At 45.9% G+C, this 25,095-nt stretch overlaps 4 protein-coding genes across 8 annotated transcripts; 3 read left to right on the top strand and 1 right to left on the bottom strand.

The window, feature by feature from the left end:
- Nucleotides 1–1,400: 1,400 nt before the first annotated feature.
- Nucleotides 1,401–5,737, top strand: mcur1 (mitochondrial calcium uniporter regulator 1). Of its 2 annotated transcripts, none has more exons than XM_040127365.1 (9): nucleotides 1,401–1,718; nucleotides 2,767–2,883; nucleotides 2,979–3,082; nucleotides 3,705–3,806; nucleotides 4,239–4,280; nucleotides 4,438–4,509; nucleotides 4,738–4,791; nucleotides 4,971–5,085; nucleotides 5,493–5,737. In XM_040127365.1, the coding sequence occupies exons 1-9, from the start codon at nucleotides 1,508–1,510 to the stop codon at nucleotides 5,546–5,548; spliced, it is 873 nt and encodes a 290-aa protein (XP_039983299.1). In that variant the 5' UTR covers nucleotides 1,401–1,507; the 3' UTR covers nucleotides 5,549–5,737. The 2 variants fall into 2 exon arrangements, with proteins under 2 accessions (XP_039983299.1, XP_039983300.1); XM_040127366.1 differs by lacking the exon at nucleotides 1,401–1,718 and adding an exon at nucleotides 2,213–2,356.
- Nucleotides 5,738–6,091: 354 nt separating this feature from the next.
- dph2 (diphthamide biosynthesis 2) lies at nucleotides 6,092–9,952 on the top strand. Of its 2 annotated transcripts, none has more exons than XM_040127363.1 (7): nucleotides 6,092–6,218; nucleotides 7,009–7,185; nucleotides 7,330–7,442; nucleotides 7,910–8,130; nucleotides 8,262–8,951; nucleotides 9,304–9,486; nucleotides 9,703–9,952. In XM_040127363.1, exons 2-7 carry the CDS (start codon nucleotides 7,036–7,038, stop codon nucleotides 9,828–9,830), a joined length of 1,485 nt encoding a protein of 494 aa, XP_039983297.1. In that variant the 5' UTR covers nucleotides 6,092–6,218; nucleotides 7,009–7,035; the 3' UTR covers nucleotides 9,831–9,952. The 2 variants fall into 2 exon arrangements, with proteins under 2 accessions (XP_039983297.1, XP_039983298.1); XM_040127364.1 differs by having other exon boundaries at nucleotides 6,098–6,328.
- Nucleotides 9,541–15,837, bottom strand: ncf2 (neutrophil cytosolic factor 2). Of its 2 annotated transcripts, none has more exons than XM_040127360.1 (16): nucleotides 15,071–15,837; nucleotides 14,754–14,836; nucleotides 14,479–14,587; nucleotides 13,932–14,066; nucleotides 13,491–13,598; nucleotides 13,153–13,212; nucleotides 13,004–13,047; nucleotides 12,634–12,775; nucleotides 12,399–12,464; nucleotides 11,868–11,949; nucleotides 11,629–11,672; nucleotides 11,345–11,493; nucleotides 11,146–11,257; nucleotides 10,413–10,530; nucleotides 10,220–10,307; nucleotides 9,541–9,802 (listed from the first exon to the last, which is right to left on the bottom strand). In XM_040127360.1, exons 1-16 carry the CDS (start codon nucleotides 15,242–15,244, stop codon nucleotides 9,796–9,798), a joined length of 1,521 nt encoding a protein of 506 aa, XP_039983294.1. In that variant the 5' UTR covers nucleotides 15,245–15,837; the 3' UTR covers nucleotides 9,541–9,795. The 2 variants fall into 2 exon arrangements, with proteins under 2 accessions (XP_039983294.1, XP_039983295.1); XM_040127361.1 differs by having other exon boundaries at nucleotides 11,868–11,922.
- On the top strand, nucleotides 15,814–22,845 carry garem (GRB2 associated, regulator of MAPK1). Of its 2 annotated transcripts, none has more exons than XM_040127359.1 (6): nucleotides 15,814–16,180; nucleotides 17,177–17,317; nucleotides 17,687–17,817; nucleotides 18,236–19,438; nucleotides 20,233–20,387; nucleotides 20,793–22,845. In XM_040127359.1, the coding sequence occupies exons 1-6, from the start codon at nucleotides 16,060–16,062 to the stop codon at nucleotides 21,649–21,651; spliced, it is 2,610 nt and encodes an 869-aa protein (XP_039983293.1). In that variant the 5' UTR covers nucleotides 15,814–16,059; the 3' UTR covers nucleotides 21,652–22,845. The 2 variants fall into 2 exon arrangements, with proteins under 2 accessions (XP_039983293.1, XP_039983292.1); XM_040127358.1 differs by having other exon boundaries at nucleotides 20,790–22,845.
- Nucleotides 22,846–25,095: the final 2,250 nt, after the last annotated feature.

The raw sequence follows: 25,095 nt of genomic DNA, 5'->3' as shown, positions 1-25,095 counted from the left end.
AAAAAAAAAAAGAAGGTACATTTTGTAACAGCAACTCAATCGTCTAGTATCGGGTAAGATCTTCGACCAACAACACACTGAAATAAATCCGGATGCAAACCAGTTTGCCATTTATTGCAGTGAATCCAAAGCTGCCATAAACTGAAAACTCTCTTTGTTGAACAAAGTGACAATGAAAATACGTGGTTGCCAGTTAGAGGTGATTTCATCAAATGAAGGGATCGCTGCCGTAGAGGAAAGGAGGTTGATTTTACCCACTCAACTGCAAAGAGCCAGAGCTTCTGTCCCCCCCTGTCCCTTCACTGTGCGTCCTCCTGACTAGTTTGTGACACATGGGGAAAAAAACAAGCAAAAAAACCAAACTTGTCACGTTTGATTCCTCGTTGCCATCGGGAAGGCGACGCTTTGTAGCTGATGTACTGTGATGAGCGGAGGTTTTCCCTCCCAAAGGCAAACGTCTTTCCATCCAGCGTTCTTGTGCTCTTCTTCGACCTGTGCTGTAGAGACCTGACACTGTAGAGTTGTGCTCCATAAAAAGATCAACTTTGATAACGACGCTGTGTTGTTTTTTTTATTGAGTAGCACCTCGGTAAGGCGCCAAATCGGTCGATGCAAAGCCACGGGCGGAGCGCGGAACTCAAAGGGGCCTCTTCCATAAATACTCTCCTTCCAGAGCCGGTAAATGCGGAGGATCTGAGGAAGATCTTGCACGGGGGACAGCGCGTGACGACCCGGTAAGGTGGTGTACGCGCAGAGCCGCAGACGACGCGCAGCCACCATCTGCAACTACCCGCGTATCCAACCGGACCGCTCCCGCTTCCTTCAACGGGAATGCGGTCTCGGACTCCAGGAGCCCTCGGCGTATAATATCTGAATGCGGCCGAGAGGTGGCTGGGTGACCACCTGACCACCTCCCGGCGAACCTGGCCATGGGTGGGCCGAGGCACAGGCTGCCTCCGGTGGTGCGAGGCACGCGCACCCGTGGCACGACGGCCCGCTGGAGGCAATACCGTATATTAACGTAACAGCCGCTGTAAGCGTGGTTTGCCCGCACCCCCGCGCTGTCTCATTCAAAGACCTCGGCCGAAGAATCCACAACAAGTGGATCCTGTGGTGATCTGTGCTGTGCCGGTGTGTGAGCGCCGTCATTCCGTGGGCGCTAAGTTTGCAGGGACTGTGGCATTTTTATCCATTTCTGGAGACTAAGTCGACCAGAGCGACCAACCACGACAGGCGCCAACTCTCTCTCTCTCTCTCTCACACACACACACACACACACACACACACACACACACACACACACACACACACACACACACACACGCGCACACAGAGGCAAGAGAGGAGCTGTATTTTGAAAGGCGGGACCGGACGTTCGGGAGTTGTCCGACAGTGTCAGCTTGACGTGCGTCCCAGAGAGTAGGTGAGAAGTCGCCGCGGCCCGTCCGGCAGACGGAAGTACAGCCGTGCACCTCGGCGTGCCGCCGGCCGAACGCGCGCCTCGACCATGGTGCTGAATCAGTGTCCCCCGCGACTGAAACGCCTGGTCCTCAACCGCCCGGGGAGGTGGGGCGACCCGGACGCGTCCGCGACCGCGTCGACTGTCGGAGCCGTCCACACGGAACCCGTCGGCGGCGTCGAGAAGCCGTGGGGATGGAGACGAGCCGCTGGACCGAAGACTCTGCATCTTTCTGCCGTGGCTCGGACGTCGGTGAGAGGTAACCAGGGATCGAGCCGACAGTGGCCGTAGCTAGTGCACGAAAAAACGCCGAGTGGCTCCTCTTTAGAGCCGCTCGTGGGCTGTCGTGGTGCTAGTTTGTGGGTGAGGACGGTGATGCAGGGACCCGCAGAGGGGGCACAAACGCAAGTGACCCCTGGCCGCACGGCGTCTCTTGTGAATGTCATATGAAAAGTCCCCCTCGGGTCTGCTCGGGTCGTTCGTACTGGGAGGTCGAGCACCACGTTAACCTAGGGCCGCGCTTGCGTCGCCGTCCTCGTCGTAGTGGCCGCGGACGCGGACCTGGCATCGCACGGTGCCGTCACACGCCTGACGCGTGGACGGTTTGGACCAGCGATCGCTCGTCCGCTGCGGGGGACGCGCCCCGGCCCGGATGAGGTCGGCAACTGGCCCGTGCTCTGCCAGTTCCTCCCAATAGAGAGAACAGGGACGGGCACAGGGGGGACACTGAACTGCAGACTTCTGCTGGTTACAGTTCTTCTTCTTCTTCTTCAGTGTCCGTCTGAGTGGGAGACATTTCCAGGGCCGGACCCTGATGCCACATGTTTCCAATGGAAACCTTTGCCCACATTTACACAGTATTTACACAATACGCCACCGCGCCTGTCCTTTTCCCAGGTGTGTCCCCTTTACAGTCTTGTGTTTAACGTAAGTGTTTCGTAGAGTCAACCTCCTATACTTTGTTGACATGCGTGAATTTGGTTCAACCTGTCCTCGCCCGCTTCCCTTTGGATAATGGCATCAGGTCCCCCGGTAGTTTTCTCCCCTTAGAATCGCTCAGTAATTTCCCTGAGACAAGGGGGATATAAATACACAGTCTGCCGAACTGTGAAAGCACCGTGTCCGGTGTAAAGGGTGAAGTGCTGATAATAGGTAACGATGCGTTTCCCGTGTCACGCGTGCTGAGGGAAGGTGCCCGAATACGGAGCCACGGCAACGCAGTTTGACTTTGGCTTGGACGCATGCAGTGGCATCGGGGTGCAGGGAACCCTTCCGCCTAAACACCTTCTTCTCCCCGTGGATTTCAGAGCTGCGGACCTCCACCAGAGCCCTCCAGTATGACCTGAGGCCAGACATGCCGAAGTCTGAAGGCCGGAAGCTGTTTTTCGATACGCACGCGGTGGTGCGACTCTTCGAAGACAACGGTCCGGCCTCCTCTCTCACTTCAGACGTTTTCCCGGTATTACTCCGCGTTGGTGATAACGAGCCCCGTCCGATAAACGTTCTTTCCCGCCGACAGGCTTCACAACTCAGCAAGCTGAGGCGATGGTTAAAGTGCTGGTGAGGATGACCAACTCCAACATGGATGTCGTCTACAGTGACATGGTAACCAAGGTGCAGCAGGTGAGACCGTGTCTAAAGACACCGCTTTGCGTATTGGATGCTACAATAATAAGCACTGTTTGTTTCTGCTCTGTGTATCAGTCTGGTACAGGTCAGTGAACCAAGATCATTGAGTTTCTCTTCCACAGCACATCTGCTGTGTCCTAGGGAAACCCACGGTGTCCAATACGCGTTCGGCTACGTGAGAGTGCAGAACAGTATTGGAAACCCTTGCCCTGTTCTTAAAAAGGATTCAGATTTAAGCAGACATTTAATGCCTTCATCTTCTCCGTCGCTTGTTCCCGTTGTATAAGGCTGTTTCACTCTCCCTTCACGGAGGAGGGAACATGAATTGTGAAGAACAGAACGTAGCTATGCATTCAGACAATACTGACAAGACAAGGTTGAGGAAATAAGAGAAATAACGTCAGTCAAGGGCCGGATTGCTTCATTTATTTATTTTTTTCAGGAAGTTGAGATGAACAAGCTTTATTCCGTACAAGTTAAATAGCTTTCAAAAGGTTTTTAGGCCCTTTTACTGTTTTTGCTTTTTCTGGCCTTTCTTTTGTGCCCAGCGACGCCCTCGATGAATCTTTTTGCTTTCGCCTCTTTAACTCTTCTGTGTGTCGTGTGACTGTGGCAGGAGATAATGCTGCAGCGTGTGATGTCTCAAATAGCGGCTGTAAAGAAAGACATGATAATCCTGGAGAAGAGCGAGTTCTCCACTTTGCTGGCAGAGAATGAGGTACGCCCATCCCCGAGGAGCGAGTTGCATCTGTGCCGCCACTGTTCCGATGACCTCTTTGGTCGCTGTGTTTCGTATCCGCGTAAACAAGTTGATGCCCTTGCATCATCCACTTGCAAGTTAAAGCAGCAACATGTGTAAGTTAATGTTTAATCGAAGTGACTGGTTTGACCATTAGATGGTCACATCAGTCACCTGAATCAAAAACAAAAGGCACAATTATTACAAATTCAGATGAATAAAAATCAGTCATGGCAGGTAATATAGAAGTTGAAGACTGTTTATTTTGTTGCTCGATGTTTGTCACGTTTGCTCAAAGTCAGAACATGAATGACCCTGTGTGGAAGCATCTCCCTATGCTCTTGTCTGTTGCTCTGTTTTTGACTCGTGTGACTTAAAATGTTTTTTTTAATATTTTAACGTTCATCCCAGAAACTCAAGATCCAGTTACTGCAGCTCAAGGTGCAACTGGCTGTAAGTGGTCAACCTGATTTACTCAGACCAGTTTATGTCCCAGTTTTACAGTAGACGCATTCATTCAGAAGCCCCTCGTCATCTCTTTTTCATCCAAGATGTTTCTGTTTAGCAGGAGTTTTGTGGTGAATTTCTTTTGTGTGTCTTCCCCCCGCAGGATGTAATGAATAAAGTGCGCTCGGACACTATCTTGGACATGAATTTGGAGAAAAGCCGCGTGAAGGAATTGGTAAGCGTTTGAGGAAACTCAATAATGGATCAAATTAGTGTCTGGAGATCTGTTGGCTGCACTTTTAGCTCCCTTGTGGCTGCCTGGCAGTAATCCATTCTGATCGGTACCTAAACGTCCTAACTTAAAGGGACGATGGGTTGATAAAATGTGAATCTGACGGGTCATGTCCTGAATCCCACTCGCTGTGCTCCTCTTCTGAATAAAACTTTTAATTATCATTTTCAGAAAGCACAGCATGAGAAGAAGCTTATGGAAACACGAACTGAAATTATGGAAATGGTTTGTATATGTGTAGTGCACCTACACGTCTCCTGTCTTTCCACATCTGACTTATCGTTGATGGTAATCCACATCATTTGCAGCCATGGGCAGAAGCTTGTGCCTGTCTGTTATAAATATCCGGTAGGTCTTTGGTGGGGCTTATCTTTGATGCCTGTGTCTGACTGCCTTTTTCACAGACTGCGGAGCAAGATCGTCATTTGACTCAGACTAACATGAAAATAGACACTGAGGTGGCTGGCTTGAAAACCATGCTAGAGTCTCATAAACTGGATACGATAAAATACCTCGCAGGTAGGCCTCGGCTCTTGTGCACGGTCGAATCGGCAGTCGTGGGCTGATTACTTATAACGGTAATCGTTCAGAGTCTTTATTGTAGTGGGGAAGAAACCGTTATTACAGTGGGGTCTTTTGGTCGGAGACCTGTAACCCGGATTTTGTGTGTGTGCCTGTGTGTATTTTTATATATATATATAAAATATGTTATACTGCACATCTTATTCATATGGGTACAACTAGTGGAGCAGTATTCATTTAAAAAAGTCAATTTAAGTGCTAATTTGAACAGCCCTTGTTGAAACTTCAGTTGTGGGGAAACTTCATTTCCAACTGTTCAAGAGATCAAACATTTGAAGTAAAAGAAAAAAGGAGAGTCTGTCACTGTGACTGAAGCGAGACCCGTGCTTTTTCCTCTCCTTCAGGTTCAGTGTTCACCTGTCTCACTGTGGTCTTGGGTTTCTATCGCATTTGGATGTGAACAGTCGTCAACACGCAGAAACGTCTGCCAAACGTTTGGTGAGCGTTCCCATGGAAGCCCAGTGTTCTTGTCAAATTCTGTTTCGACCTGTCACCAGGCCATGCGGTGGGTATCAGGCCGACCTGAGCTAACGCTGGAACTTCCGGTGCAAACGCCGAACCTGTCGCCATCCAGAGACCAGTTCCCTTTCACATCTTCTTTATATTATCACAGATATTTTTGCTCGCATCTATCTTTCTACCTTGTGGTGTCAGAAATGTTTGAACAGGATCTTTGGGCCGGTGTTAATTTGAATGAAAATAAATAAATGCGCACTCTGTGCCAACCAAATGAACTGACTGTTCCTATTGATGATTTTGTGCGTGGATTTATTGGAGGGTACTGGTGTTAGGAAGCGCGAATCATGCGAAGTATTTTTGGATTAGCAGGTTGTAGCTGTCAGGGAGAAATATCAGTCGTCTTGAGGTGAATAATTCCGAACTGATTCCCAGAATGAGCAGCCCTGAAGTGTGTTTACCCTGGCCCTTATTTTGGAAAGCCTTTGACCCGGAAGCGTTTGTCCCGGTGGCCCTGCCGCCGACACGCGTGTGGCCCGTCAACGAGTGGCTTCACGACGGCGAACCGTAGGAGCACGGTCATGCGGCGGTGCAAGTGCGGAGCGTCCTGAGCTGTTAGTAGGAGTTTGTGCTGACTCGGGCGTTACGCGGAGGCCCCTCGGAGCCATCTCAGCTAGCGGCTCAGCTAGCGGCTAAGCTAGCAGACCGGACCGAGGTACGGGAGGTAAGAGACGGTAACCGCGCATGCGGCACGACGCCAGTCCTCCGCCTCGTTGGAAAACACCACGACTTGCCGCTGACAGTGTGTTCAGGTGTCACCGGCTCTCGGTTTTCTTTTGCGCCACTTATTGTCCCGAGAGGACGCCAGACACCCTAGTTAAGGCCTTAAGGCTGTCGGGGACCCGCTTTCAAACCAGAGACACCTCGGTTTTATTTATGGAAGCGAAAAAACGGCGAGCTCCCAACGTTTTCTCCCTCCAGACAACATCTTTAGACCCGGTCTAGCTTATAAACCCGCCTCCTGTGTACCTACCAAACCCGGACCTAATTTAAAAAGAGGACTCCAGTACCCTTTCAAAATGCCGTGAAATCGCCGTTTTTTTTTTTTTTAGCTTTCATACACCGAAGGATGACTTGGCAAATTTGAAAGTGGGTTACAGGGGCGACTTTGGGGCCTCAACTGGGACGTCCAGCCCCCGTTCACAAGAATTAAAGTGCTGCAAACAAAACACAGAGCCGGTCGCTCAGTATCGTAACTCGAGTTTCCTTTAACTTTCCCATTACCTGCCAAACCGGAAGATAACCTCAGCATCCCTAACACACGCTAGATACGCGTTGGTTAGCTTGGTTGCCTTGTCACCGGCCGATACACGCTGACAACCGGTCCTGTCGCACGTCCCGCAGGCACCGCGGAGCGATCCCGACGCAGCGATGGCCGATGCGTTCAGCAGCAGCTCGGAGTCGGCAATCCAGCGCGGGGTGGACGTCGCGGTGGGGGGACACAGTCCTCCAGAAAAGCTCGAAGAGTTGTACCAGATCCAGAGGACCTGCGACTTTATCCGGCAGCACCAATTTCGAAAGGTGCGGCACGTCGTTTGCAGAAGTATTAAAAGAGAGACCAGATAAAAATGTCTGTTTATCAGCTGCCAGTCAGTTGAGCAGCTTACGTTTAAAAGGAAAAAAGAAAGCAGAGGTTTATCTGTCTAAACTGGTCAATGTTCACAGGTAGCTCTGCAGTTTCCTGACGAGCTGCTGGTGGATTCCGTTGCAGTATCAGTGGAGATCGAGACACAGAGTAGCGCCAGGCCCTTCATCTTAGGAGACACATCCTATGGCAGGTAACACACCGGGCCTAACCCAGGGAAACTCATGCTTGGTTTACTGGTGCACACAAGCCACATGTCGCTGTCGGTGCTCGGACTCTCCATGTCATGTGAGGTGCAAAGGCTCTGCCCTTTTGCAGTCATTAGTGCTTTAATCTGTTCATTTCCAAATTTTGATCCAGCACAACCACGTTGTATTTTGAGTTTAGAATAGATTTTGTAAGAGTGTTTTGGTAAACGAGGATGATATTAAGCTTTTGGCAGTTTTGTTTATTTTATTTTGTTGATCAATCAATCTGTTAATTAATAAATTAGCAGGTGTGATAATACGCCTTAGCACAGGGGCTCGTTGAAGTTGTAAAATACCAGCCGAGCAGGTTGAGAGTTAAAAGCCTCGCGTGGCTTGGCTGTCTCTTTGCTTAATAGAGGTCTTGCCATTGTTGTGCGCATGCATCAGTTTTTTGTCGACCTCTCTTGAGCAGCTGCTGTGTGGACGAGGTAGCGGCAGAACACGTGGGAGCAGACTGCATCGTGCACTATGGCAGAGCTTGCCTCAGCCCCTCTAAGAGACTGCCCTTGATGTACGTGTTTGAGAGAAGACCGGTGGACGTGGAGAGGTGTGCCTCCGCCTTCAGAGAGCTCTACCCTGACACACAGAGCCACATCATCATCCTCTACGACGTTAACTATGATCACGCTTTAAGTAAGATGTCCCGCAAAGACCTGTCCTCTTATCAGCAGGTTGTCACGTCACTTCACTTCGTAGTCCGATACAGGGTTGTCAATAACTTCCCTTTCCGCAGCTGAATGTGACAGAAGTTTTTCTCTTTTCAGACGATCTTCTGACGCTTCTGTCTCCGGAGTATCCGAACCTCGTTGCCTCTGAGCTTGTCGTCGAAGGGGAGCGGTGTCACAGTCACGGCCGGATGAAAAGACAACAGAGTGACACCTGCCTGTCAGGACGAGACAGCAACCGGGTTATTTGTCAGTTTGGGAGGGAGTTCTCCTTGAAAAGTGGCTCAAGCCTAACGGATTACAGTATGTTCTACATCGGCCAGGAGGGCGCAGCCCTGCGAAACTTCATGATGACTTGGAACCGCTGCTCATTTTGCTCTTTCGACCCCATAACAATGATCGGGAGGACCGAGTCAGTGAGCATTAACCGCGCACTGATGAAGCGATATTACGCTATAGAAAGGGCCAAAGATGCCAGCGTGGTTGGCATCCTGGTCGGCACGCTGGGGGTGGCCGACTACCTCACCGTCATCCAGCAGCTGAAGGAGACCATCCGCAGAGCTGGCAAGAAGAGCTACATGTTCGCCATGGGGAAACTGAACGTGCCCAAACTTGCAAACTTTCTTGAAATTGACATTTTTGTGTTAATTGCATGTCCTGAGAACTCGCTGTTGGACTCAAGTGAGTTCTACAAACCTGTGGTGACGCCATTTGAGATGGAGGTGGCCTGCAACAAGAACAGGGAGTGGTCACACGAGTATGTCACAGACTTTCGACATCTCCTCCCAGGTTAGCACGGAGTTTATTCATATCGGAAACCCCAACATCAGATTGTACTACATTAATTTATGCTTGTCCACTTTTAGTCAATGATGGTGAAATCAGTTGCACTAACTCAGCATTATATTTTAAGATATTAGGGGTGGGTGTTGCATTAAGTCAATGCTAAACCCGCTGGGGAGGATCTTGCTTTTTCACAAAACGAAATATATGATTCAACCCTCTCCCCACCACAGTTATTTTCACACAGTCACTAATATATGCACAGTTCTGTGTGTTTTTTTTTTTTTTTAATCATCAGTAGCATAATGAAGGGTTGTGAAGTCTTTGGCTACGTCCAACTTTTTCTTTTAATCTCTAGGTGGACAGAGTCATGTGCCTTTGGCTGATGAGGAGGAGGAGGGCGACGAGACTGACGTGTCTTTAATCACTGGAGCTCTGCGAAGCCACAATCTGTTGAGCAGTGAGCCTGCACTGTCCCCGTATGGCTCTTCTGTGGTGCTCAGGAACCAGATGCTGACCGTGGCCAACACAAACCCAGCTGGTATGGGACAGTCAGAAAGTTCTGATACTGCATTTAAGACATTGTTTGCTTTCATTTCCATACAGCCACAGGTTTATTTGAGTTTATTTGAGAATTTTTTCACATGTACAACAACGTTTACACTTTGTAGCTTTATGCATAATGTATAAATACACAAAAGTAGACATTTAGAAACGTCTTGTATCACAGTTACACATTTTAGCTTTCTCTTCTCAGCATCTTTTCTGGCAGAACGAAGCTGGCGTGGCTTAGAGCGGAAGTTGGGCGAGACACCTGTGGTGAAGGCAGTAGAGGGCAGGAGAGGCATAGCTATTGCCTATGAAGAGGAAGGAACGTCTTCGTGATCATTTACCAGTGATCCACATGGTCTTAGCAGATTATTTAATCATGGCTTCCTGCAGCTACAAATGTACAGTTACTTGTAATTACAGGAAGCTGTAAGTAATTAAATGTTTTCATAAACCAATACCGGATATCACAAGCTTTTATCATCACATTACTGAGTCACGGGATGTAACCTATGATTTAGACCCCCGGTTACAATCTGTTACGCTTGTATGACCATATCATCACCACTCTGGGAAAAGGGGATTTTTAAATGGAAGAAAAAGAAAAGGTGTGGGCCCTGAGTAGTATAAAATGGTTGTGGTAGAAAACCTGACCAGTTTTCAGCTTTGGCCACTGAACCGTATACTTGTCCTTAGTCACTTTCGTTTATATTTACATAACTTACTGGCTGTTCACAGGAACTTCTCTCACAAAGGATGCAGGGAAAATACCCGTATTCCCATGACACTGTCCCTCCAACCAATCCTCGTTAACTAAAGAAAAAAAAAAGTTAGGAATTAGAATCATATTTCTCGATCGACTCAATTCTTGATTTCGAAATATTTGGGATGTATGTGCCCAAAAGCGTCGAGTCTCACCTGTTGAGAGCAACGTGATTGTGTCCCCTTCATGAAAAGTGAGATCCTCTGGGTTTGATGACTCAAAAGAATGAAGAGCCACCAAGTGAATCTCGTCGTGTGCTTCTCCATCGGTTTTCTAAAAACCGCAAAACAGACGCACACACAGTCATTTCTGCTCAATTTCATCATAACTCAAGCTGAAACAAGTGATCTGGGTTTGCACTGGCTTCATGGTTTTTTTTCTACTTAAACTTTACGATGCCTTGGGAAGGTGGCCAAAAGGTAAGTTCCTGCTCTTTGTGGTGTCACGTGATCAGTGTTCAGGAGCAATTGAATAAGAATCTTCACATACAATCACTCTACTAATTTCTTTGAGCAGCGTTGGTGAAATCATGTCGGTTTGTCGGGTAGTGACGTGCCGCAGTTGTGGTACTCCCCTGCAGCAGCACCATGACGTGCAGTGGGATGTAACGTGTCTGTGTGAGGTTTGTGAGGTTGCTCGGATGTCGGTGCAGAATGAAGAGTTTTGAGTTTTCATTAGTCTAAATGTTGCTTTCCCACCCCGACGGTAAGGAAATTCTCAGGTAACGCTTCGACAGTATTTTATCGGGAAGGTTGTAAAAGTTATAAGCAGGTTCCATTGGTAAATATTGGTATAATATTGATCCCCAGATTAGGAAGCCGCAGTGCCAACCAGAATGACTTTGTTTTGTGAGGACGGTATGCACAGCAATAGATTTCCAATTCTTACCTCCTTGGTGTTGCACCACAAGGTGATGCGCCTACCATTGGCGTGACTCCACACACTTTCCATTTCTGTGTCGGCACTGATGACACTTTGTTCATCAGCCTCAGAGGTTAGACTAAATCAAAAAGGATTGAATTTTGTACTCAGCCGTAACAGAATACACCAATCAAACTGGAAGATATTTATTTTACGTGCACTGTACCTCAAGGTGATTGCGGTAGGAGGGAGTTTCAGTTTCTTACTGATTTTCTCAACCAGCATTGCGTAGGGAGACCCAGGTGGTACTGAGACTGCAAAGTTGAATGTGAAACGCACTTTGACAGTGTATGAATTGTCAGTAGACTGCGCATCCTGGCAAAGATGAAAGGACAGATTCTCAGATTATCACAGAAAATCCACGCTTTGTCGCTGCCACACTTAACATGTTGGATCGTTCTGTGGTCCACGGTCAGGACCGGACAAACCAGGGATCTGGCTCATCGTTACCTTATGTTGTGTGTCTCCACAGCTTATATCACTACCAGTGAGACCTTAAATACAGAAAAAGGGAATGTATTGGGTCAAATAACATTTGCAACTGTGTCTTCTTGTGTTACAGCATAAGTTTTGACAGATAGGTGGAGGGTTGGTCAAATGCAGCGGTGTTTACCACAATTGGAGAACGGTGCCTGTAGCGATTTTAGCTTGCTCAATTATTGTGTCTGATTAAAGAAAAAGGCCTTTACCTTGTTTCCTTTCGGGTCTGGTTGGTGGTGGTCCACTTTCCGGAGTACGTGATCCCTGGTCGTGGTTGCCCCCATCCAAATAATGCCATTCAAAATACAAATAAATAAATAAATGAGGATGCTGCGCTCATCAAAGTGGTCATCCATTGCTGTGAATACTGTCCACACAAAATACAGTTGCTCTGGTGGATACTGCAGGTTCCTACTAAATAGACAGCGGTGCTATGCTTGAGAGTATGTGGGAAGTATACGTGGTTTGCATACTGACAAATGCCGGTAACCTGCAACTTCCCACGAAACTTGAACAAACATCACATGCCATTTTAGAAACCTGCAGATGACACTTAGAAACGAAGACAAAACACCACTGATAATGTCTTTAACAACCATCATTAAAGTCTCGATTCTAAAAAAAACCCGAAGTTGATTCATACTCCTGCAGCGGCTTTACAATGTGTTTCGGTATCAACATCACTTCAGCAGCCTACTATACCACACACAGAAGAAGAAGAAGTAAAGTTCATGCCTTACCTCATTCTGTTTAGAAGCCAATGAGATCTCCAAACGTTCCAGGAAATTGTAAGGAACAAGTCCCCTCTATAGTTGACATGATAATGATGGATAAATTGAGGCGTGTTGTAACTTTCTTGTAAATGAATAATGGGTAACATGCATATTTCATAAGTAGAAAAACACAAGTGCCAAATGGAGGTCTACACTGGCAGATGGGCCGCAGATGTACAGATTCTGTATGCGCTGGTCTTACTCTTTCGTTGAAGATCACAGATGCCCAGTTGTCAGCACCCTTCTGCAGTACAAACACAATATTGCCCGGCACTACGGCCAACTCATCACTGGTCGCAGGAACGAACTCAAACAGGACAGTGTGGGGCTCTCCTTCCAAAGCCCTGTGGAGACAGGAGACATCCACATGGCATGGAGACACCTGCTGGTGAGAGAGTACCCACACTAAAGCACTCTTTATTATTAGCATGTGTACCCTGCTGTTGCTCTTATGAAAGCACATCATTCACAGATTTGCGTGACCCTTTTTCAAATTTTTTTAGACACGTGTGTCAAGGGTAATCTAGTCTGCATGGTTTTAAATGGATTAGAGTGAGAACGGATTGTTCTACCTGAGAACCTCAGGTTCCTTTGGAGAAGCTGGACCATCTACAACCTGTCAGATTTAAACAAAAACACAAAGCAGCCAATCAGTATTGCTGGAGACAGTTTCAAAGGCAGTTGTCGCCAATGTGATGCAGCAAAGACAAACCCACGTCACCTGCGGCTGTAATGGAGCAAACCCAGAGAAGTTATCCTGAGGAACAACGGAGGAAACCACCTGAAGTTCATATAAAAAAAAAAACAGGTTATTTACTGTATATCACTCTGACATTTTATTAGATTTTACTCCAAAGATGACCTCAAAATGATTTCATTCTCAATAGATTTACCTTTTAAGCGCAAGTATGAATAAATGCAGAAATGTAAGGTCAGTGACTGAGTGATTGACATTTTACTGGACTGGATGAGTCATTTTAATGGCGTTGATATCACACTACTGAATACCGTAGTGGCATCCGTGTAAATGCAGAGGCGTGTCGTCAGGTAAAGTATTACCTTCGCTTTGCCCAGGTAGTCCTTCTTCCCCAGCTCAGCAACGTAGTGCTGATTTGGTTTAAATAGCACCATGGACGGGAACTCGACCACTTTGAAAAGTTTCTGTTTCTGTTGGCGAAGTTGCATTACCATGGACATCGTATTTGTCAAGCGTTTCCGACATGGAATAAAAGTTCTAACTGGGCTGCTGATATCACTTTGAGCTGTCCACGCCACCATTCACCTGCTTTAGAGTAGCGTTAGGGTGATGTATGTATATTAATTTGCAAATACACTTGGCTAATATAGGCCTTTAGCCATTCTGACAAAAATAAAAAGTCTCAGGAAAAACAAAATACTCACAATTCCCTGTCACGAATACAATCGCGTTTCAAAATACGTACTGATAACTGAATTAAATACAGTATGCATCTTGATAACAGTGACCACATCATAACTGACCAGGGTTGACTGCAGGGCTCTGTCAATGATATTGAGCTTGGCCTCCGTCTTGTAGTCGAGAGCCTTCACAAGGTCTTCCTGGGCCTTTTCCCAGTTACCCAGCTGAGCCTCAGCCAGGGCCATATTGTGGAGAACCTGTGGGCAGCAAACAGTGGTACTGAATTAGAACCTTGTCACTATTTTTGATCCCTTTAAATCTGACATGCGTGCCACAGAATTGAGAATAACACCGGAGCCTCTCTTATTAGGAATTATGAGTTCTGTTTATTTAATGTTGTCATTTCTTTTTTTTCTTTTTTTTTAACTATTGGAAATTGTACTTTGGAGGAATGTCTAACAACAACAGAGCCAAATAAAAACAGAGGAGCTGTTGAACCATGAGGGCAGATTAAACAGAGTGTTCAGAATTAACGAATTCTACGTCTCGGAGATGTCTGACAGCGGCAGACCAAATAGAGTAAAGCAGTCAAATAGTTTGTAAATGACATAATACGGAGGATTAACAAGAACATATATAAAAAATGATTTGGGGCTTTTAAATACTTACGTCACATGCATATAATTTGTATCTGAGACCCAGTGCCTTGTAATCTATCAGTTGGTTGCCTCTTAGTGTTTTGAAGGAATGCTGGAAATCAGCTAAACTCTCCTCATACCTTTGAACAGGAATAATCCAGTTAATCACTTTTGCATCTAACACCCCCCCCCCCACAATAGCAGTGATTAGGAACCTGACTGTGTCTATTACAAAATGTTTCTGATTCATTGCTTCGTATCAGAAATGAAAGTGGACATTTGATTGAGCTGAGCGGTTTCTCTTGCCTCTTCTTTCTGTAAAAGGTGATTCCTCTTTGAAAGAAGGCAACGGCCAGGTGCTCGTCCTTGCCTATGCTGCAATCAAACGCCTGAAAAAGAGAAAAGAGAAAAACCTCCGTGACTTCCTCTTGAAGAAAAGACAAACGATACATTCTACTTCTCCTTTCTCGGTGACTTGCGCTCTCAGACAGTCGGTTAAATCTCAGATTACCGACAAACAAGATTTTACTTTTTGATGAGCAATGTTACAAAATTACACTGAAATGTCGCAGCCTGCATTTTTTTTTTTTTTTTTTTTTACCCAAGGAAGGTATCCGACGTACCTTCTCAGCGGCGTCCAGGTCTTGGTTGAGAAGATGGAGACAGCCTATGTCGAAGCAAATTTTGGAGTTCGGCTCTCGGATCGACAGGAAAATCCTGAGAGCCTCGGACAGGTCCCGCCTGTCGACCCAGTTGACGGCCTCATGCCACTGGCGCAGAGTGTCCACGAAAGACATGGTCGCCGGTCCGGGGCGCGCTGAGCTACAGGACCAGATTGAGGAAGCGCCTCTGATTTGTACGGGCGAGAGATCAGGAAGTGTGACGACTCGGTCGCTGTGGGTACAGATGTACCAGGGTCGCTTTCTCCTCCTTTAACGCAACGGGTTAAATGGGATTGCTTTACAACAGCCGCTTCCTCTGAGGGGAAATGATCCGTTTGTCTAAATCCCTGCCGTCGAGAGGGACGGCAGAGCGGACACATGGAAAGTGTAATAAGGATGAAGCTGGTGTGTCTTTCACGGTGATTTACAAGCCTTATAACTGGAGCGGCAAGAGGTATTTATTTTGGAAGAGGCCGTCTTTATTCTGCCCTCTTGTCCCCTAGGTTTCAGCACCAGTGCCAAACTTTACAACACTAAATTTCCGGTAAATACTAGCAACAATCTCCCATCAGCCAAAGAAGTAGGATATGTTTGTTTGTGCGTGTCGTTAACCGTTATGCTGCATCTCTTGCGTAGCCCGGGGTGAATAAAACTCTTATTTTAAAAGAATAAATTACGTGTTTCCGTTGTTCGTGTGGCTAACTTGCCCCGATGCAGCCGTCGCTAGCTAAACAAACATGGCTCTGCAGCATTATCAGACAGCAGATCTTAATGATACGTAGGCAGCTGGAAAGGGGAATATGCCAGGAACAATAAGAAACGTGCCAAACGTGAAGCTCTAGATGGGGAGTTGATAAAATTGTGAAGCTGGTTAGCTTAGCGTTGCCTTTTGCGACCGTGTTTACACACGGCTAGGTTAGCTCTCCAGTTGGCTAACGTAAGCTAGCAAAATGGACCTCGGAACAATGCTGTACAACAATTTAAAAGATGTTACATGGAGCACGGCGTCCTTGCCATTAGATCAACTCGTCAGTGCTTATAGGCTGCCACAAATTGTCAAGCTGGATAACGGTTAGTAACTTTCTGACGCTGCTAAGTTTTGTTCAACTACAGCCCAGCGGTAGCTAGCAGCTAGTTAGCAGCAAGGGTGAACTCAGCCAGCGTATCCGAACTGTTTCCCAACAAAATCGTATAGTTTACTGTTAAAAGAAAGGCGCTTTCTAACGATGAACGTTAGAAGTCGCGTCTCCATCGCAAGGCCCTGGCTCACCAAATAATAACGTCTGCTAAGTCGGCCGGTGTTATTTTGTGGATGCCCCGGACGACTCTGCTGTCACTTTGTAGCCGTGTAATTTAAACCGATACGTTAAGAGTAAAAACAAATACTGTCTTGGTAGCAAAGGTACTCGGGTAAGAGCAACACATGAAGGCGACAGATGACTGTTTCCTGGCGTAACACAGTTAGTAGTGTTACGACGGTATACGTGCATATGTAACACACACACACACATTTATATCTGTGCACATCTTCTAACATCTTTTAAAAGAAACTCCGGGCAGGGTTGTGGCAGGTTGAGCTGCAGCGCTGATCAGTCCGACCAGTGCCGCTTTGGCCGAGGCTGAGAGAGGAACGGATTGGGGCATTGGTCATTGACTTGAGTGCTGTGTAATCCAATTGCTTGGTTTGAGTGGAGCTACCCGTGGAGCTACCCGTGGAGCTACCTGTGAGGCTCACAAACGGCGTTCCTCACAGATTCACCATGGTCCTTCCGCTTCATTTCGGTGCTGCCCTTACCGCTCCACACCCCAGCCTTAACACAGTCTGCCTGAGATACCGTACTTGCTGTTAGCAGCAATCACTATCAACATTTTTTTGTTATTCATTTTACTCTTGTTGTGTTTACAGGATATTTCACGTTCACGTTCACAAATGGCAGCAAGAAGTTATTCTGAAAGTTTACTAACTTTTAATGCGCATTTGATATTAGAGTATTTCCTGGGCTGTAGGATATAATCAGCCGTGGGTGTTCTGTTCTGTAAATGGTTTACTTGCTTTTGTTCCTGCAGGTCAGTTGGTTGAAGGGCTCCGAGACAATGACTACCTCTTGATTCATTCCTGCCGTCAGTGGACGACTATTACTGCTCACAGTCTGGAGGAGGGACACTATGTTATTGGGCCCAAAATAGAGATCCCAGTTCACTATGAAGGTGAGATACATCTACACAGATGCTTCTTCAGTTTGCCTGGTATTGTCTTTTGATAATGTATCTCTCTTTATATTCGAAATGTGAAAAAACTATTCCTTTATGGTTGTTTAAAACTCATTAATGGCTCAGAGCGTACTCCACCCTTTTTTTTTTTAATTTCAGGAAATCTGAACAAAGAGCTATATAAAGCCTCCTCCAATAAGGAATCATTTCTAGAGGTTAAGCCACAGCAAACCCTGAAACTCTCAAATCCTGAGAACGCAACGGAGGATGTGGGCTGCCGATATTTGGCACTGGGGTCCAGTTAATGACGCTTCGGAGCTCGCGTGACCTTGTTAGTTGCAATGATATGTGTTTTTCCGTCTTAAGGTCAGTTTAAGCTTCTGGAGCAGGACAGAGATGTTAAGGAGCCTGTGCAGTACTTCAACAGTGTGGAGGAGGTGGCCAAAGCATTCCCCGAAAGAGTATACGTCATGGAGGAAATCACTTTCAATGTTAAGGTATATTTCAATCTGTTAAAGGCTTTATTATGAGTGCTTAAAATTAATATTGTTTTCGGACTATTTATACCTTATCATATCTATGCCATATAACACATTATTAAAGCCTCTACATCTCTGTCTCCCCATTCTGACATCAGGGGTATTCCCTAAATTAAGATTCCCAGTTAAGACTATAAACGTTCCTGTTACGACTCGTAAGAGGAGCATATTTGAGCAAGCGTTTGCTCAGTTTTCCGTTGATCTCAGAAAACTGAGCTCAACAAGGTAGGTTTAAACAAGCCCGGACACCATTAAAATGTGTCCTTCCACGCCGGCTGTGTTGGGGTCAGTTTTTAGTTTGAACTTCTTTCAGGATTACACAAATGCGGATGTAGCAGCCTCGTCGTTTATAATTTTCCCTGTCATCTTTGCACAGATGGCTTCAGGGGAATGCAATGAAGACACAGAAGTTTACACCGTTACACTAAGCACCGGTGATGAACTGACATTAATGGGCCAGGCTGAGATCCTTTATGCCAAGACCTCCAAAGAAAAATCAAGATTCAATACAATTTTCAAGAAGATCGGGAAGCTGAACTCCATCAGTAAGATCGGTCGAGGCAAGATGCCTTGCTTGATCTGCATGAACCATCGCACCAACGAGAGCATCAGCCTGCCTTTCCAGTGTAAAGGCAGGTTCAGCACTTGTAGTCCTCTGGAGCTACAGATGCAGGATGGGGAGCATACCATCAGGAACATTGTGGAGAAAACCCGTCTCCCAGTCAATGTCACAGTACCCAGCAGTCCACCCCGCAACCAGCATGACCTCCACCTCATCCGGGAGGGTCATCGCTACAAATTGGTCAACATTCAGACGAAGACGGTGGTTGTGTGCTGCATTCTGCGAAGCAACAAAATTATCCCCGTCCATTTTCCCTTTCACATGGCCATGCCTAGATTTATTATTCCAGAGGAACTGCTGCAGGGAGAGTTGTGGCTGGACACTATGGTACATCGCTGGTTCTCCTTCTGCCAGGAGCAGTTTGACATAGACGACTATTCTCGCGCCGTCCGGGATGTGAGGACGGAGTGGAACGACGACGGTAAGAGCCCCAAGAAAGGCAGCGGGAGTGGGAGTTGCAGTGGAAGCAGTGGAGGCAGCAGCAGCTCCAACGGGTGTTCCAGCCACGTGCAGATTCCCAGCTCTTTAACTTACGCCCGGGATGAACTCACCCAGTCCTTCCACCGACTCTCCGTCTGTGTGTACGGCAGCAACCTGCATGGTAACAGTGAGGTCAACTTGCAGGGCTGTATGACACTGTGCGGAGAATGGGCTCTTCTGCCCTCTGACAGCATTCCTTCAGACTCCGGGGAAAATGAGCACTTTTTCCCCGAGCTGCTGGACAGCACGAGCCAACAACCGTCCCTCAGTAAGTCCGACGTTCCGTATGAGGAGCTATGGTTGGATCACTTGAGAGGTCAGATGCCAAAACCCTCTCCAAGCGAGGGAATCCGGGGCATCAACAATGGCTGTGGTGCACCAGCAGCCGTGTCATACCCAGTCACCTGTCCTCTCGGGGCAATAACCGGTTCAGACGTGTCCCTTACCCCACCACCGGTCCCTCCCAAGTCTGAAGCTGTGAGTATCATCCATTAAGCGGTAATCCTTAATGTTTCAATCCTGGTTGATTTGGCGGCACCTGTGGTTACCGTGGTTACGGCAAACACTTCTTGAGCAGCGACTTTGTCAGAAATACAACAGGGAGAACTGATCATCAGCTTAGGTTACTGTTTTAATACAGAAGTCAGTCAGTCAGTCGGTAATAAGTGCAACCACGAGCTGATCTCCCGCTGCATACAGTGTGAGTGTCACTGAAATGACTCCTCCTCGTTGTAAAGCTGACCCTCTGACACCGTCTTGTTTTGTGGACGCATTTTTGTGTGCTAGCCGTGGGGACAAGTGCGTTGCGTTTTCTGTAGCTGTAGCTTTCTGTTCCTGTGCTTCAGCAGTTGAACGCTTTTAATGTGAAGCAGCAGCAGTAGGATGTTCTGACTGTGACTTAACGCAGCTCTGACACGGTGTCAAGAGAGTCAGCCGTTAACAGCGAGGATGTCATGAATGAGAGGAAAATTGTGCCGGATTTCACGCGTACGTGCTTTAGATATGGAATCTGATTCCAGCGAATCAGATTCCATGAAGAATGGCGGACTCCGCCTCCACCAATAAAACTAGTATATAGAGAATGTAAATACCTTCTGATTGGCTTTGGCAGATAAAATACTGACCATAAATAGCGTCAAAAAACAGGGTTTGATTGAATGAAAATCTTAAGGATTATAACTTAAAGCAGTGTCTAACATCCACAGTTTGACAGAAAAAAAATGAACGTTAGTTTTGCTGTCAGTTTCAAAGTCGGGTCATTTCCTTTCTAGGTGAAGGAAGAATGTCGTCTTTTGAATGCCCCTCCCATACCTCCACGAAGTTTGAAACAGATGCCATCGGTGCCCATCCTGTCAAAGCCACGACAGCAAGAGACTCGGTCTCCGAGTCCAACCCTCTCCTATTATTCTTCTGGTCTCCACAACATGTAAGAACTGGAAGCATTTCATGGAACACCTGTGATAACGCCTGTAACAATTACACTTAATTACAATAAGAAAGAAGAAACCGGGAGACTATATTTGCTTTGACATCAGCGGAGCTGCGTAAACTCTCATTTCATAGTCCTTAGATCACCATGTTCTCCGTGTATTTTTTTTCCTCCTCTGAAATCCAGCTAGATGTTTTTGCCGGTTTTAATGTTGTGGCTGATGGGTGTATTCAGACTGCAACGTGTCTGCACATTGAGGTTTTTACCTCAGCCCACATTCTTTTAACAGCTGCAAAATGTGTCATGTGTTAGTTCAGTGTTAGATATTTAAAATGATATTATGAGGCCTACAGGAAGTTTGCTCTTCTAACACTAAATAATATTGTGTTTTTCCACCAGCAGCGGAGCATGTGAACAAGAAGCGGCCGACCCACAAGAGCAAAACCATGCGTGCTACCCCTGTAGCTGGGGTAAATCCAACAGCGCTGAGCCAAGTGCTACTTTGCCCAGTGGCAGCCTTCCCTCAGATGGGATGTCCTCCAGGCTGTCTTGGCCAAATGACTTCAGTGGTGGAGAATCACGCTGCATGGAGGAATTCCTACCGGCCAGCTGTCGGAGTTACTACAGTTACCCCAGGAAGAGATCCCCGAGCACCCCAAAAACCTGTACGTCAAGCCTCGTCGACTTTGATGGCCGCGAGCTTGCGCACAGCAGTAAGGACTTCAGGTCGCAGAACGCCTCTCTGAATCAGTTCGGCACAAAATCTTCAAGTTACAATTCAGAAATGTACAGAGACAAGCCAATAGAAGAATCTAACGCTAAGCAGAGCCTCTCTTGCCCCATCTTACCCCCGAGAACGCCAAAATCCAATGCCATTACGAGGTGCACAGACTTACTGTCAGGGTCAGTCTTTGATAGTAAGCAGGAAACTTCCCATTGTTCCCTTACTCAACATGAGCAGAGCACCAAAGAGATTTATTCCATCTCTAACTCATTAACTCTTCACTGTCCCTCCGTTCCTCCCGCGGCGCAGTGGCAGCCACCCTCCAGTCTGGCTGGCCTTTCTATCGAAGAGGTGTCCAAATCTCTACGATTTATCGGCCTGCCAGATGACATTGTTTCTCTCTTCGTGTCTGAGAAGATCGATGGGAATTTACTGCTGCAGCTCACGGAGGAGATTTTGTCTGAGGACTTCAAGCTAAGCAAGCTGCAGGTGAAGAAACTCATGCAGTTCATAAATGGGTGGCGGCCCAAGATATAACTAACAGTATATGTGACACTAAAGCCTGCTGTGTAGCAGAGAAAGTCATGCCTTCAGTATATATGCTATGCACACCAAGCCACAAAGAGTTTCTTTTGTATAACATGAATTTATTTCCTTGTTACTATATTGAGGGGAAGAAAGTTGGGTAAAACTTCCCAACCCACTCAAGGTCGCAACTGAAAGGATCCATTTGGCACTTTCATGAAGACGTTTTCATGTCGACTGCTTTTTCACCCACAGCCTACTGGTGCTCATGTCATTACACAAATTCTAACTCAAACCAACAAATTTAAAAAGGAAAACACAGATGGGACAAGGACGGGAAAACATCATAATTACAAGATCTGCTCGATGACGTTATTAAAGGGGAATGTCACAGACGTTCTGCTGTTTTAAAGGATTTTTAAAAGAGCACAAACCAGACAATGGGCTATAGTTGTTTAACACATGGAATAACAATGTAAAAAACAGTCTGATTTTAGAAGTGGATACACAGATGGAATTTTGGCCTGATTAGGTAACATCCTCCCCAAAAATCATGGTATTTCCATTTAAAAAAAAAAATTGTAATAATACCAAGTTAAGGCACTGCTTTCAGTTTTATCGGCTGGGATTCGTTCCTGCGTGGTTTTCACGCAGGTGCACTTCTAAACCTCAACCGTCATACGAAGTCAAGTCTACCACCTGCTACGGTGTTAAGATAACGTTGTGTTCTTTTAAAAATCTACCCCTTGAAGCTCTTCCTAGGCAGAAGGCTCCGTCTGCATCGGTAAACCTTTGTTTTACTTTTTCTGAAGGGCAAGAAACGGCCGGCGATGTAAACCTTGCCCTCGAGCCCGTGGTGTCATACTGATGCACAGTTCCTTAGAAAATCTACTGGGAAAATGAGACGCAGGGAAGGGTTCATTTTCCTGCTCCAAAGAGATTGTGTCAGATTCAAAAAGATAAAAAAACAACAACATTCAATTCAATTTTTGATGACAGGCACATGGGATACAAACAGCAAGATCAGCTTTTAATGTAAATGGAGAGGTAGCTGTCTGTACATCAATCTGATACCACTTTAAAGAGTGTTGGTGTACTGTCTGGTTCTAGAAGATAAACGGTTGCATGCATTTAAACCAACCGGGCTTCATCTGCATTCTTGGTGCGATTGTCTACACTACAGAACTATGCTAGTTAAGGGTGAGCCAGATCTCTCGAGAGACGTTGTATCTGTCAGCTCTTCTTATGCAAGGTCTTATTTCCGTTTGATGCCTGTTGAATTCAGCTTTGTTACTACTTGCTTTAACCTAAAAAGTCTCCACTAAAGGTAACTGGAGGTTCTTTCTGACTGAGGCCTAACAAAATGATGTCTTCACTCTAAAACTAACACGGAAATACAAAATATGAATTACGCATCATGCACTTTGGTAGATTTCAGTTTAATTGCAGTTAAGGTCCCTAGGCCTATAAAAGAAGAGTGTCTATGTAGAGAGAGTGAATGCACTACATGCTTTTTTCAAAACTAAAATGGTACGTCTCCTTTGTCCCTGTTGTGTGTTATGTAAGTGTCCTCTAATGCGAGAACCGAGTAAAAGACAGCTTTTCTGCGCCTTAACCCACAGACCTTAAAATATGTGTTATTTCACTTTGGCTTAACATTTTCCTTTTTGCCAGTCTCTTGTCACGAGAATATACTCTGAGGGAACGGTGTAAAGTGTGTATTTCCCTTAGACCCTCAGAGGCATGTAAGCTAAAATTGAAAATGAGCTACGATGATGAAATATTGGTTTAAATCTGGTACAGTTTCCTCTATAGCCTTGATTCAGAGTTGATTTATTTATGCAGTTATTTAACATAATGCAAAATGTGCGGAACAGTCGTTCTTTGACCAGTCGTATGGCTGATATATGTATGAAGGTGCCTCAGCAACAACGGCATCTGTCCAACCCAGGTCTGATCTGTTGGCCAACGGCGGGTTGGTTTTTTTTTCCCCCGTCACTCTTCGAAGTGGGGTGTTACATATTTTACTTGATAGTTTCTTTTTGTATGTCAATGCAAATTTAATGTAATTTTTTTTTTTAAAGAAAGTGATTACTAATGTATTTTTATTGAGAAAAAAAAGCATATGTTCAAATATTTGTTCTTTTTTTAATTTTGCAAAACTTGGGTTCTACTTGGGTTTATAAAGCCATGCATTTAAATAACACTCGAAATAAAAAACCTGCCAGCCTCAATCACACTACTTGCACAGTGACCAAAAAATAATGTTAATAAGCCACGTGTCCAGGTAATTTTCCAGGTTTCCTTGGAAAGTTGATCACACTATCCCTATTTTTCCCACGGGGAATGGCATGCATCTCTTGACACTACACTATTACTAAATGGCGGTTTATGTCCTATGCATTAGCCATGGCACTCAAAAGAGCCCATGGGAAGGAACAACAAAGAAATGCCATGTTAGAGGGACAGGAAGAGGCAATGGAGTTTTTATGTGGGGTGAAATTGCCACAGTGTTAATTTCAGGGGGAAATCATTCACGCCAAAGGAATTCTTCCAAGTCAGTAATTTTACTTGAATAATTCTGAGACATAACTGTGAACACGCTACAGTAACCAGCCCAGTCCCGTTGCCGTACACACCACACCATCAAGCAGTCAGTGCTAAAGGGAATTCCATGTTGATAATGCCCGACTGCTCTGGACCGAGGCCCGGATGAATTATTGCCATTTTTGCGCAAAAAGGAGGGAAATGACTGTGACACTGGGGTTGATAGCATTTGGAATAGTACTGGTCAGCATTACTGAAATCTTGAGTTATGAACAATTATCTTTCAACTTGACTCTTGTTTCCCTATTTTTGACCTTGTAATCTATTAAAAATGGATTAACTGACGTCTGTGTTTTGTTTAGTTAAATGACAGTTGGGCACTGTTCAAGGGGGATTAGGAATTAGTTCGAGGGTGCACCGTCGATCGGTTGCACCACAGTGGATGATGCAAGGGATCCGTCCTCCAGCAAAACATGATAAAAATGATCCCTTGACCAGGTTGCTTGTTTGAATCAGTCCTCCACTTAACATTTGTATATTACAAAAATGAATAATCATACACTACGCATTATCAGTCAGCTAATAAGTGCTAGGAAGGCTTTGAGATATTGTGATGGGCATTTTTCCCCCATTTCCGGATGTTTTATAGACCGAACGATTAATTAACTGACAGTGAGAATAACCGATAAAAGAAGAATTGGGTGCAGCCCTGCCAGGTTAGTTATAAGGTGGAATTTATTTACTGGTCTTTTTAATTTCATACAGTTGCTTTCATCGTGACCCTTAAGATGTTACAAAATCAGATTGCACAAACTGTTCAGCAGAACGTTGCTGGGCTGAAGCAACAGATTGCAGATCAGTTATGAAGAATTTGAGGAACCAGTAAGTGCTTGATCACTTCTGCTTTTG

Source organism: Xiphias gladius, chromosome 5 (assembly GCF_016859285.1).
Source record: "Xiphias gladius isolate SHS-SW01 ecotype Sanya breed wild chromosome 5, ASM1685928v1, whole genome shotgun sequence".
Classification (NCBI taxonomy): domain Eukaryota; kingdom Metazoa; phylum Chordata; class Actinopteri; order Istiophoriformes; family Xiphiidae; genus Xiphias; species Xiphias gladius.
The sequence above is the reverse complement of the archived record's forward strand: the minus strand, read 5'-3'. Positions and strand labels throughout refer to the sequence as shown.

Bases quoted from the DNA above. Each gene is read 5' to 3' on its own strand.
- garem (XM_040127358.1), top strand. From the start codon at position 16,060: ATGGACCTCGGAACAATGCTGTACAACAATTTAAAAGATGTTACATGG. The intron at 17,818-18,235 runs GTATATTTCAAT...ATCTTTGCACAG, and splicing joins AAATCACTTTCAATGTTAAG to ATGGCTTCAGGGGAATGCAA. The intron at 19,439-20,232 runs GTGAGTATCATC...TTTCCTTTCTAG, and splicing joins TCCCTCCCAAGTCTGAAGCT to GTGAAGGAAGAATGTCGTCT.
- ncf2 (XM_040127360.1), bottom strand. From the start codon at position 15,244: ATGTCTTTCGTGGACACTCTGCGCCAGTGGCATGAGGCCGTCAACTGG. The intron at 14,067-14,478 runs GTAAGTATTTAA...TGCTGCCCACAG, and splicing joins ACAAATTATATGCATGTGAC to GTTCTCCACAATATGGCCCT. The intron at 11,258-11,344 runs GTACAGTGCACG...TTTTTGATTTAG, and splicing joins CCTACCGCAATCACCTTGAG to TCTAACCTCTGAGGCTGATG.
- dph2 (XM_040127363.1), top strand. From the start codon at position 7,036: ATGGCCGATGCGTTCAGCAGCAGCTCGGAGTCGGCAATCCAGCGCGGG. The intron at 8,952-9,303 runs GTTAGCACGGAG...TTTAATCTCTAG, and splicing joins CTTTCGACATCTCCTCCCAG to GTGGACAGAGTCATGTGCCT. The intron at 9,487-9,702 runs GTATGGGACAGT...TTCTCTTCTCAG, and splicing joins GGCCAACACAAACCCAGCTG to CATCTTTTCTGGCAGAACGA.
- mcur1 (XM_040127365.1), top strand. From the start codon at position 1,508: ATGGTGCTGAATCAGTGTCCCCCGCGACTGAAACGCCTGGTCCTCAAC. The intron at 2,884-2,978 runs GTCCGGCCTCCT...TCCCGCCGACAG, and splicing joins GCGACTCTTCGAAGACAACG to GCTTCACAACTCAGCAAGCT. The intron at 3,083-3,704 runs GTGAGACCGTGT...TGACTGTGGCAG, and splicing joins TGGTAACCAAGGTGCAGCAG to GAGATAATGCTGCAGCGTGT.